Consider the following 12,132-nt stretch of genomic DNA (forward strand, 5'->3'; position numbering starts at 1 on the left):
CTGATGGATGGGTCCTCCTCATTTTTGTTTACTGTATCTCCTCTCATATTGTTTCAAACATCTTGTCATGCATAGATGTGACCTAAGATGGTCTCCATCTCTTTCAAAACAGTTTTTTCCTGTATGATTCTTTAGGTTCACCATGCATCTCAGACTGCTAATCTTCTTTGTTTATCTCACGTCTCTATTTCTCCTACAGCTAAGATAGTGAGATAATGCACTACATTATCTCTTTAGAAATTTAAAATAAGAAATATTGTCACAGGGCCAAGTTCTCTCCTGAGAGGCTTCCCAAGATACCAAGGGTGTGACCAGCAGCTCTTCTCTATCAGAAACATAATGTTTTGAGTGCACCAAGAGTGGACCCTTTGGGATAACCACCCTTTGGGATAACCTTGTGGGATTAACCACCATGACTTTTTTAATATTTATTGTGAGAAACAGCAACTGCCGAGTTTCAGGGACTTGTTGTCCTTATGAACAATGCATTCTCTTTCTGCTGACGGGAATTAATCTGAATCTGAATTTGATTTGAATTTGATTATTACATCTTAGCAATCTGCCAGTAAATATTTTTTGGACTGCTGAAACAACTCTTTCATGTCTCAGTTAACTTTCTCATCAAATGCACCACAATAGCTGTCATCAATTTGCAATTTCTTTAAAATTTTGACTTACCCACTATGACGCAGAGGTTGTAATTGACATGCATGCCGCAAAGTCCCAGCCTTCTTTCACCTTGCCTGGGTTAAGACCATTAAGGTAATGTGTGAAAACAAAGCACCAAGACTTTGCTCTTTTGCAATTTCCCTGTTTCAGAATATTTCTTAAGCAACATGTGGTTTAGTGGTTCAGTCATGATAGGAAATTTTTGTGCTCTGTACTGACTTTCTACCTCATTCCTGCTCTATATACCTTTGACTTAAGTACTTGCTGTATCACTCTGGCTGAGTCATTAAACAATTCCATGGACAAAGTAGAAGATAATCGATCACAATATTCGTTACTGTGTCAACTGCGATTTTTTTGAGGGCTAAGGTGTTTAATACAGATTGTAACAGAACCTCAAATGTCATATATGTCTTTTAGTCTCCAGAAAACATTTTTTCTTGAGTAGAAGGTTGCTTCTCCCATATTTAATTCTGAGGATCAAGATCTAGTATTATTTACATTTTAAATATTTCTTAGAGTCTTGATGATGGTAAAATGCCTAGAGATCATAAAAGTAAGATTTTGTTCAGGTTCAATCTCTGGGTTGGAAAGGTCCCCTGGAGAAGGAAATGGCAATGCATTCCAGTATTCTTGTAGTGGAAAATCCCATGGACAGAGGGGATGGGCAGGCTACAGTCCATGGGACTGCAAAGAGTTGGGCACAACTGAGCACAATGCACAAGCTGCTGGAGTGCAGCACTTTTAAAAACTGTGTATAGTCCAGCTATGGTCACCATGAATGCGACTGCTCTCTATTCTTTAGTTATCACCGTAGACATACAATCTATAGAAAACAGTATCCCAAGCAAAACTATTCAAAAGCTCCTGCCTCTTTAAGACCCATGAACATTTCTTGATATAAAACATCTCTTACATAAGTAATTCTTTATTGGCATTTCCTTTTATTCCCACCAAAACCCTAACATGTAGTAAGCACATTATCATTCCCATGTTATTGACCGAACTCTGCAATTGAGTTAAATTTCTATTCACAGATGAAAAAATGGGGGCACAGAGGTCGAAAGTGTTTCAATAAGAAATAAATTTTTTCATGACTTTCAATTTCTGAAGTTTTTGTTGTTGTTGTTACTTAGATCACTTCTTTAACTTAAGCACCGACAGAAAGTTTGAAAAGAAGCATAGTTCTAGGGAATTACCCAGCTTCAGGGTACTCAGGTTCTTCAGTGTTATACTCTGTCACTATTTGGAAAATACCAGCCTGATAACTCTTGAAAAATATAAACCTGCTCTTAATATCCAGTAGAAGAAGCATACTATCTTAACAAGTGCATTCCTTCAATTCTGTTACAGAACATAAACTATATTTTAGCTAGGCAGGTGGCTTGATATATTATCAGACAGCACAGAACAGACAATTTAATATGTGGTAAATGAATCAGTGAAATTTGAACACTAGAACTGGGTTTCGGGGAGGAGGGGTTTAGAGGTATGAGTAAAGACTGAGAAATAGAGTCACTTGATTTTTCACCTAGGAAAGCTGCTCATTAAGAATATGGTACCACTGTTTTTCAACCCAGGGGTTTTATAAACAAAATCTAGGTTGATTCCCTTAACAAGCGGGTTTTCATAGAAGTGGCGGTTCAGACATTTTACAAGTCTCCCTTTGGTAAATCCCTAATTAATAAGAAAGCTTGAACTTCTTCTTTTTACTTTCCTGGCTATGTTGGTTTTGACATTATAATAAAAACGCTAAATCCTTTAGTTTGATGGGGAAATTCTTTCTAAGTCATATTAGCTCTACTCCAGGACTATTAAATAAGGACTTGGGATGCTTCATTTGAAAGTACCATTGACCCACTGGATCACCACTCTGTTAGCAATTATCAACATATGGCAATGCAGTTTGTAGCAGAAAGACATCTGGTTAATTGAGGGTTCTATTTAATTGATTTCCTTATTAATCAGGAATTTACAACATAAGGAGCTTCCCTGGTGGCTCAGATGGTAAAATCGTCTGCTTACAATGCTGGAGACCCAGGTTCAATCCCTGGGTGGGGAAGATCCCCTACAGAAGGAAATGGCAACCCACTCCAGTACCCTTGCCTAGAAAATTCCATGGCTGGAGGAAACTCGTAGGCTATAGTCCATGGGGTCAAAAAGAGTCAGATACACCTGAGCTACTTCACTTTCACTTTACAGCCTAGTAATTTGTTCACAAAGTAACAATATGCATAATAATTTGCTTCTGGATTCATATTCCTATTTATATGAATTTCATCCATACTGTTTTTTAAAATGTGCATATATGATTTAAATAGGATTCAGTTCAGTTCAGTTGCTTAGTCATGTCTAACTTTTTGCGACCCCATGAAGCACAGCAGGCCAGGCCTCCCTGTCCATCAACAACTGCCAGAGTCCACACAAATCCATGTCACTTGAGTCCGTGACACTATCCAGCCATCTCATCCTCTGTCGTCCTCTTCTCCTCCTGCCCCTAATCCCTCCCAGCATCAGGGTATTTTCCAATGAGTCACCTCTTCGCATGATGTGGCCCAAGTATTGGAGTTTAAGCTTTAGCATCAGTCCTTCCAATGAACACCCAGGGCTGATCTCCTTTAGGATGGACTGGTTGGATCTCCTTGCAGTCCAAGGGACTCTCAAGAGTCTTCTCCAACACCACAGTTCAAAAGCTTCAATTCTTTGGCACTCAGCTTTCTTCACAGTCCAACTCTCACATCCATACATGATCACTGGAAAACCCATAGCCTTGACTAGACAGACCTTTGTTGGCAAAGTAATGTAAAGTAATGTCTCTGTTTTTGAATATGCTATCTAGGTTGATCATAACTTTCCTTCCAAGGAGTAAGTGTCTTTAATTTCATGGCTGCAATCACTATCCGCAGTGATTTTGGAGCCCCTCAAAATTAAGTCTGACACTGTTTCCACTGTTTTCCCATCTATTTCCCATGAAGTGATGGGACCAGATGTCATGATCTTCATTTTCTGAATGTTGAGCTGTAAGCCAACTTTTTCACTCTCCTCTTTCAATTTCATCAAGAGGCTTTTTAGTTCTTCTTCACTTTCTTCCATAAGAGTGGTGTCATCTGCATATCTGATGTTACTGATATTTCTCCCAGCATCTTGATTCCAGCTTGTACTTCTTCCAGCCCAGCGTTTCTCATGATGTACTCTGCATATAAGTTAAATAAGCAGGATGACAATATACAGCCTTGACGTACTCCTTTTCCTATTTGGAACAAGTCTGTTGTCCCATGTCCAGTTCTAACTGTTGCTTCCTGACCTGCATATAGGTTTCTCAAGAGGCAGGTCAGGTGGTCTGGTATTCCCATCTCTTTTCAGAATTTTCCACAGGTTGTTGTGATCCACATAGTCAAAGGCTTTGCCATAGTCAATAAAGCAGAAATAGTTGTTTTTCTGGAACTCTCTTTAGTATTGTTTAAAATCTACCTTATAACATCTTCCAATAAGGTTTACATAAGAATGCAAAGTTGACTACCCTGAGTATTCTCTTTATTTTTTACATACTATAAAGTTCACATCTCAAGTTTTGCTTCATTTATTAGCTCAGATGTTTTCTTCTCTCTACTTATCTCTACCTATCTCTCTATTTCATGGAATGTGTTACAGATTTTTATTTTTTTATAAACTGAAAAAATGTGTTATTTTGAAATCTTCATGGCCCTTATAACTGCAGGCATGCTGATGTGTGAGGTTTAGTTAGGGATCTACCTCATAGAATATAGCAAGAACAGAATGTTAAAAAGTTACCAAATAATTACTGTCACAAAAAGAACAAAACTTTACCCATGTAGATGTGAAGTCATATCCTGACCAAAAAGAGGAAGTGGCAGGTTACTAGATTCAAACTTCTCTGCAGCTGTACATCATAGACAGCACACTGCTGACAGTCTTCAATCGTTTCTGTAACACCAGAAAGTGCACTCATTCGGAGCAGTGTGAATTCAAAATGCTGAAGAGAAAACCATCCAATGTCTCAGAGAAGGAAAAACATCAAAAGCCTAAGGTATGGTGATTTCATACATAGTCAAACAAAACCAAATTATTTAATAGAATGCACACAGAGACACATGGTTTTTATCTGCCCATAAGAAATCAATTCAACCACATGGTTGAAAGCTTCATGGCAAATATGGGAAAAACTGAATCGAACATTAGCTGTTAAATGATACCTGACAATTACTGTCTATGTAATTTTATCTTATAGGGCATATTTGATTATTTACAACTGTAACTGAACTCTGAGCTCATACTGTCAACTCTATGGAAATCATTTTGGTGATCTCTGTTTGAAAGACTGATATTATGAAATCTTTGTGTATGTTCTTTTTTTTAATATAAATTTATTTATTTTAATTGGAGGCTAATTACTTTACAATATTGTATATTCTTAATAACTATAAAGGTGGCAAAGTCTGTTTAATAATCTACCAAGTGCACTTTATTTCTTACAGTCTCAGCTCTTCATAATGCATTATTAGAAAGTTACAAAATGGAGATGTTTTGATTGAATACTTGGATGTTTCTCACTTCTTCAGGCTAAAATATGATAGCTTATTATACAGGCTATTTTTACTACTTTCTCTCTTGAACTAGCTCCACTACTTGAGAGAGGACTGGGTTGTTTGGAAACATCAAAACTCCATATATGTATAGATTTGTTGAACTGATTCTATTTGAAATGTTATTCTATTCTTTGTCTTGAAAATAATTGCTAACGACTACTTAAAAAAAGGTATGAGATAACAAAGTTTGGATTCTATTGTATGACTCTAAATTAGTTTCATTAGTATCATAAAGGAAAATATCTCTGAAATACTGGTATCAGTGAATTTTTACAAAACCTATACATTTTTTTTTTAGTTTCTTAGATAAACATTTTAAATATGCTTGTAAATAAATAATAACTGAGGTCAAATGTCTTTTTAGAGGGTTGATTTATTATCTATTATTGGAATTTATTTGCTTGGTACCTTCCAGAGAGAGAGAGGAATTGGTAATTGATTGTGAACTTTTGAATTGTCATGGCATTGAACAATAGCCAATATTTTATATTTTATAGCTCTTTGTAAGTTACCACAAAACCTCTCTGAAGGAAACTAAAAAAATGATTTCTGATATTTGGAAACTGAGAATAAATGATTTTCAATATTAATTTTTTCTGACAAAAAGACCTGATGAAGGATAGGCAAGCATTTCTACTTAAATACAGCTGTATAACACATCATGATTTCTGTCTTTTCCCCTAGTAGAGCAAAAATGCAAGGTAACATTTCCCCAAAGAGTACAACAAGCATTGCTTACCTTTCCATCTAGGATTAATTTTATATAAAATTTGCTTGATTAAATGCAACCAATATTGAGTTGACAAAACTAGGTTTTAGGGAAATTAATTCACAAAAATTAATTCAAAGCAGTGGTTTTCATCCAAGTATTTACAGTTTAGAGTACCTCATAAGAACCCTATTATGCAGTGAGCTGCTATCATATTTTTGTCATGGAACAACTTTCAAAATGATATTTTACTCTATGATTATCTTTTGCCTTAATTGCAGGGGCTATTGTAATAGAAGTAGAATATTGTTCATATTGCTGAGTTTCTTACTCATAAAAGTAAAAATATATTTGATAAAGTATACATCTGAGAGCAAAATATATCACAGAAAATAGTCACATTGGAAACATTTTTTTTTGTGAATGGATTCCTGTTTTCTTTAGATGGATGGTTTCATTTTATATGAATTTAAAGAGATATGTGAATGTATATGAAAAAATATTGTTCATACATTCCAGCTAAATCTTTTCCTTTTAATATGGAGTTAATATTTTTTCCAATTATTATAATTCTGTTTTAGAAATAACTTTGCTTTAATTCATATTTCTTTTACTGGGTAATTTTTCTTTATGTATTTTATGGAAAAAGAGCCAAATCCAGAAGAGATGGTGGAGATTCCTGCAAATAAATGACTAGTAGAATGAGAATTTCAAATCCTTCATTGACTAGAAGGGAATATAGGGCCTGGGTCTAGAAAGATAGAATAGAACCATCAAGAAACCAGTCTGAAATATAGGGAGTTACTGTCTACATGGATTAACTGCACCCAGACAATCATGCCCATCTCCACACACTCAGCCGTGTCTCACTCTTTGCGACCCTGTGGACTGTAGCCTGCCCGGCTCCTCTGCCCCTGGGATTTTTCAGGCAAGAATACTGGAGTGGGTTTCCTTTTCCTCCTCCAGAGGATCTCCCCAACCCAGGGATCAAAGCTTGTCTCCTACATTGGCAGGCTGATTCTTTACCACTGAGCTATCTGGGAAGCCCCCTTGTGCAATATTCTTTCAAAATTTCTGAGAGAGATTTCCTTGTTTTTCAGTTGTAAGTGCTAAAGTAGGTAAGAAGCAACCACATTAAAAATGAGGAAACTATTATTTAGTCACGCATTTCATGTTAACTCCTGTGGCTTATAGTCCAGGTGACCTAATGTGCTGCTGTGCTTACTTGCTCAGCTATGTCCAACTCTTTGTGACCCCATGGACTGTAGCCCACCAGGCTCCTCTGTCCATGGGGATTCTCCAGGCAAGTGTACTGGAGTGAGTTGCCATTTCCTTCTCCAGGGGATCATTCTGACCCAGGGATGGAACACCCATCTCCTGCATTGGCAGGTGAATTATTTACCCACTGGGCCATAAGGGAAACCCCTATACCTAATTCAAATCATGAATGCATATTATACCAATCACTGCTCCTTAAATATGAATTATGAAGCTGTTCATCTGAAATGGAAATAATGGAGGACTTTATTATTAGTATTTTAAAATATATTTTATAATATGTACTATGGTTATAAGATGGTTCAAAACATTCACAGATATATAATGCAGCAATAGGTTTTATGAGCTTATATTTTGAACTGTGGTGTTGGAGAAGACTCTTGAGAGTCCCTTGGACTGCAAGGAGATCCAACCAGTCCATTCTGAAGGAGATCAGCCCTGGGTGTTCTTTGGAAGGAATGATGCTAAAGCTGAAACTCCAGTACTTTGGCCACCTCATGCGAAGAGTTGACTCATTGGAAAAGACTCTGATACTGGGAAGGATTGGGGACAGGAGTAAAAGGGGATGACAGAGGATGAGATGGCTGGATGGCATCACCGACTCGATGGATGTGAGTTTGAGTGAACTCCAGGAGTTGGTGATGGACAGGGAGGCCTGGCGTGCTGTGATTCATGGGGTCGCAAAGAGTTGGACACGACTGAGTGACTAAACTGAACTGAACTGATACAAAATAATTTATTATTTTCTTATGAGACTTATCAATGTCCATATATCAAAAAAATCAAAACATATCAAAGTACAGTTTTACCATTTATAATTGATTAGAATGTCTTCTTTTTCATCCTTTATTTCTCTATTTCTCCAGTTTGGGTATGGACTCCTTTCCTCAAATAGTTCATAAATAGGACCAATTGCATTCACATGTATTATAACAGAGTCATAGTATAGGTTAAGGAGAAACCAGAAATATTCCATAAGTGAAACTGTTATAATTCATGTCTCACAACTCTCTTTGTGTGTGTGTGTTTGTGCGCACGTGCGAGCCCTCAGTTACTCAGTCTTGTCTGACTCTCTGTGATCCCATGGACTATAACCTGCAAGGCTCCTCTGTCCATGGAATTTTCCAGGCAAGAACTCCAGCATTCTGGGAGGTGGATCATGATCGACTTGAACATTGTATACTGTCCATCTATTTTTGTTCCATTGATCTATACTCATTTTCACTATATTGATTCTTCCAATCCATGAACATGGTATAGTTTCTCTTCTCAAAATAGGAAAATCTGCAAGCAATAAAAATTGCAAAATAGAACTACCTTATGTTCATTGCAGCACGTCATCAATTCATTTTGAATCAGTTCTGATGAGATGGATGAAACTGTGTTGTTCTCATGTTTGCAGCAAGAATATTGGAGCAGTACCATTTCCTACTTCAAGGGAACTCTTTATGGGGCATCCTGCTGCTAAGTCGCTTCAGTCATGTCCGACTCTGTGCGACCCCATAGATGGAAGCCCACTAGGCTCCTCTGTCCCTGGGATTCTCCAGGCAAGAACACGAGTGGGTTGCCATTTCCTTCTCCAATGTATGAAAGTGAAAAGTGAAAGGGAAGTCGCTCAGTCATGTCCAACTCTTAGCGACCCCATGGACTGCAGCCTACCAGGCTCCTCCGTCCATGGGATTTTCCAGGCAAGAGTACTGGAGTGGGTTGCCATTGCCTTCTCCATTATGGGGTAAGTACAAATTAAGAAAGACATTTGATAAATTTCTTTTTGATAAATGATTAGGTATTCTACTTTTAGATTAGTCAGTCCAAAATAGCCTTGCTTAACATATTACATAGGTACTGTACTTTCCTTTTTGAATTTTGTTTTTACCTTCTCCTCACTAGTATCCACTATTTATTGTGATGTAAAAAAAAATTAAGCACATCTAGGACTCAGAGTTCAAAATATATGATCTCATTAGTGAAGTGAAGTGAAAATGACTCAGTTTTGTCTGACTCTTTGTGATTCCATGGAATATACAGTCCATGGAATTCTCCAGGCCACAATACTGGATTCGGTAGCCTTTCATTTCTCCAGGGGATCTTCCCAACCCAGGGATCAAACCCAGGTCTCCCATATTCCAGGTGGATTCTTTACCAGCTGAGCCACTAGGGAAGCCCAAGAGTACTGGAGTGTGTAGCCTATCCCTTCTCCAGCGGCTCTTCCTGACCCAGGAATTAAATGGGGGGTCTCCTGCAGTGCAGGCGGATTCTTTACCAACTGAGCTATCAAGGAAGCTCATGATCTCATTACACTCTATAAATGCTTAAATTATAAAATGAGATTTTCCTTAACTATTTTTTCTAACTGAACTGTGCTAGTTTGCTATATTTATTATGGGGTTATTACATACCAGTGACTGTGTTTAGAACTTTTTGTACATTAATTTATTTAATATTTGTAACATTTCTGTGACAGAATATCTCTTTTTAGTCTTGTAGATGAGAAGGTATAGAGAAAGTTAATAAACTTAAAGATACACAGAAAAAAGAAAAACTGTGTAGTGTGAAATACATATGTCAATTTCTGGTACTCCTTCATTATTATGCCACAATTACAAGCTTAGAGACTGTAGATATTATTAATATTTCTGTCTTAGTTACCAGATGAATTTTAAGGAAAGCCAGGACAATGTATCTTTAAGAGCTTTTGTAAGTTGGAAAGGAATTTAGAGGTTCTCCATTCCTGTCTCTAATTAAATGCAAGAATTCCACCTGTCAAATCCCTCCAGATGCCCACTCAAGCTTTAAAACTTTAAATTGTAAAATAACAATAAGAACAACTTTGCTAGTATTCAAATGCTCAGATTGTCAAAAATATCATGATCTAGTATTGAGATAAGTAAAAGCATGTATTTCCCTCCTAAATCTAGTATAATACCTTTAATGAAGTAGACTCTTAATAAGTATTTGTAAAAGGAATGAATCTTTTTGATTTCCTGTATGCAGTCTTCAAATATGAAAACTGACCAGTACTATGTATTTTCATTATTCTTGTTTGCAAATCTATTAGTGTATACATGAGAAAGTTTGTATGTCTGTGTGTAAATACATGTAATTCATTTCTAAGTTTTATTTAAGTTTTAAGAATGACTCCAATATGTTGTGCAAGAATCCCTAGAGTGTCCCATTGTTATATAACAAATAGACCACTGTTCCAGGTCAGGAAATATGGTAGAAACTTTGAAAATAGAAAAGGAGTAGACCCCACAAAGGCTCTGACACTGTAATTAGAACAAGTTGACCTCTATTTGGCTGGGATTAATGATCTATGTTAATAAATTTTACTGAGGTTTTTCTTTTAGTAAAAGAGATTCAAATACCACTGTTATTTTAAAGGAAAACATTGGAATAATGGCAGTTCTGGAAATAGCGCGCTTTTTTTTTTTACCATTTTTTAAAATCTAAAGTGCATACTAAATGAGACACCATTAGTGTCACAGATGCTAATTTTCACTAGCAATGACTGAAGTGGCATTCTTTCCCATTTGCATTTGATCCTAGCAATGATGAGAGGTGATGAGTTGATTATGAGTTGTTTTTACCGCACTGCCCGCTGTGCAAATTTATGCTCCTAGACAAGGATGACACATAGTTGTGGCATTAAAGAGCTTTCTTCATTGCTTTTCCTATCAAGATTGTTAAGATATATTTTTAACTCCTATCTAACCAAGTATAAGAAAAAAGGTGAAGTACAAGACAACTTTTTTTCTTCTAAATCTGGGGGTTTCCCATCTATCTGCTTCTTCTTTTTGCAGCTTTCCAATTGGCCCTGGTGGTAAAGAACCCACCTCACAATGCAGAAGACATTAAGAGACATGAGTTTGATCCCCGGATGGGGAAGATACCCTGGAGGAGGAAATGGCAACCCACTCCAGTATTCTTGCCTAGGGAATCCCATGGACAGAGGAGCCTGGCGGCTACAGTCTATAGGGTTGGTCCATAGGGTTGCAAAGAGTCAGATATTACTGAAGTGACTTAGTATGCATGCACTTCTTTTTGCATCAGCATCTGAGGTATAATTTTCAGATTTTAATTTATGTATTTTCAGTTAAACATTTTGGATTTTGCAAGAACATGATTCCAAATAAAGTGTGCAATATACAATGTAGGTAATACTTTAAATCCACTTTTTCCATTAAAAAATGGTGGGTATAAATACCCACCATTGTTTATCTTTACTTTTGGTTATTATTTCTCTGTGCAACTAAGAAATCTCTCAAAATATTCTCTTATGTATTTAGTATTTATGCCATATTTGTTTTCTAATTAATATTTAAAGTAAATTATAATACAAACTTAAAAACAAATAGCATAAGTCAGAAGATAGAGGATAGACCATGGTAAAAAGTATCACTGAGCCACCAAGATTGGATTGAAGGTCATTCTAAGTACTTGCCACTTATTGTAGTCCTACAGACTAGCAATATTGGCATTCTAGAAGTTTGTTAGAAGAACACTGTCTGGCCTACCCCAAACCTATTAAATCAGAATATACATTATAGTGAGATAACCAGAAGTTCTGTAAGGACTTTAAAGTTTGGAAATGATGTCCACATTGATGGCTTTTAGCCTAGGTTGCCCTTTTGAGTCACTGAAGAGTTTTAAGAAATACCGATTATTGGGTTCCATCTTCAAATATTCTGATTTACCTAATGTGGAATGTGCCATCAAGAATGTTTAAGGTTTTCCAATCTGGAGGTATTTTTTCTACTAATCTCTTCAAAAGACTTAGAACTTAATTCATTCTTTCTTTCATTCATTCTTCACAGCTGTATATATCTACTGAGTGTTTACTATGGACAGTATAGACCATATGCTGGG

General features: G+C 36.5%; 1 protein-coding gene across 2 annotated transcripts in view; it reads left to right on the forward strand.

The window, feature by feature from the left end:
- The window catches only part of SAMSN1 (SAM domain, SH3 domain and nuclear localization signals 1), a 173,235-nt gene that overhangs the window by 109,225 nt on the left and 51,878 nt on the right, over nt 1-12,132 (forward strand). Inside the window, exon 1 of one of the 2 annotated variants that reach the window (XM_004002824.6) lies at nt 4,607-4,717. The exons of the other annotated variant lie outside the window; for it this stretch is intronic. Within the exon in view, the coding sequence (XP_004002873.2) occupies nt 4,661-4,717 (57 nt within the window). The 5' untranslated portion in view covers nt 4,607-4,660. Of the gene's footprint in view, nt 1-4,606; nt 4,718-12,132 lie in introns of those variants that run through there. 2 annotated transcript variants of the gene reach the window in all.

Source organism: Ovis aries, chromosome 1 (genome assembly GCF_016772045.2).
Source record: "Ovis aries strain OAR_USU_Benz2616 breed Rambouillet chromosome 1, ARS-UI_Ramb_v3.0, whole genome shotgun sequence".
Lineage (NCBI taxonomy): Eukaryota > Metazoa > Chordata > Mammalia > Artiodactyla > Bovidae > Ovis > Ovis aries.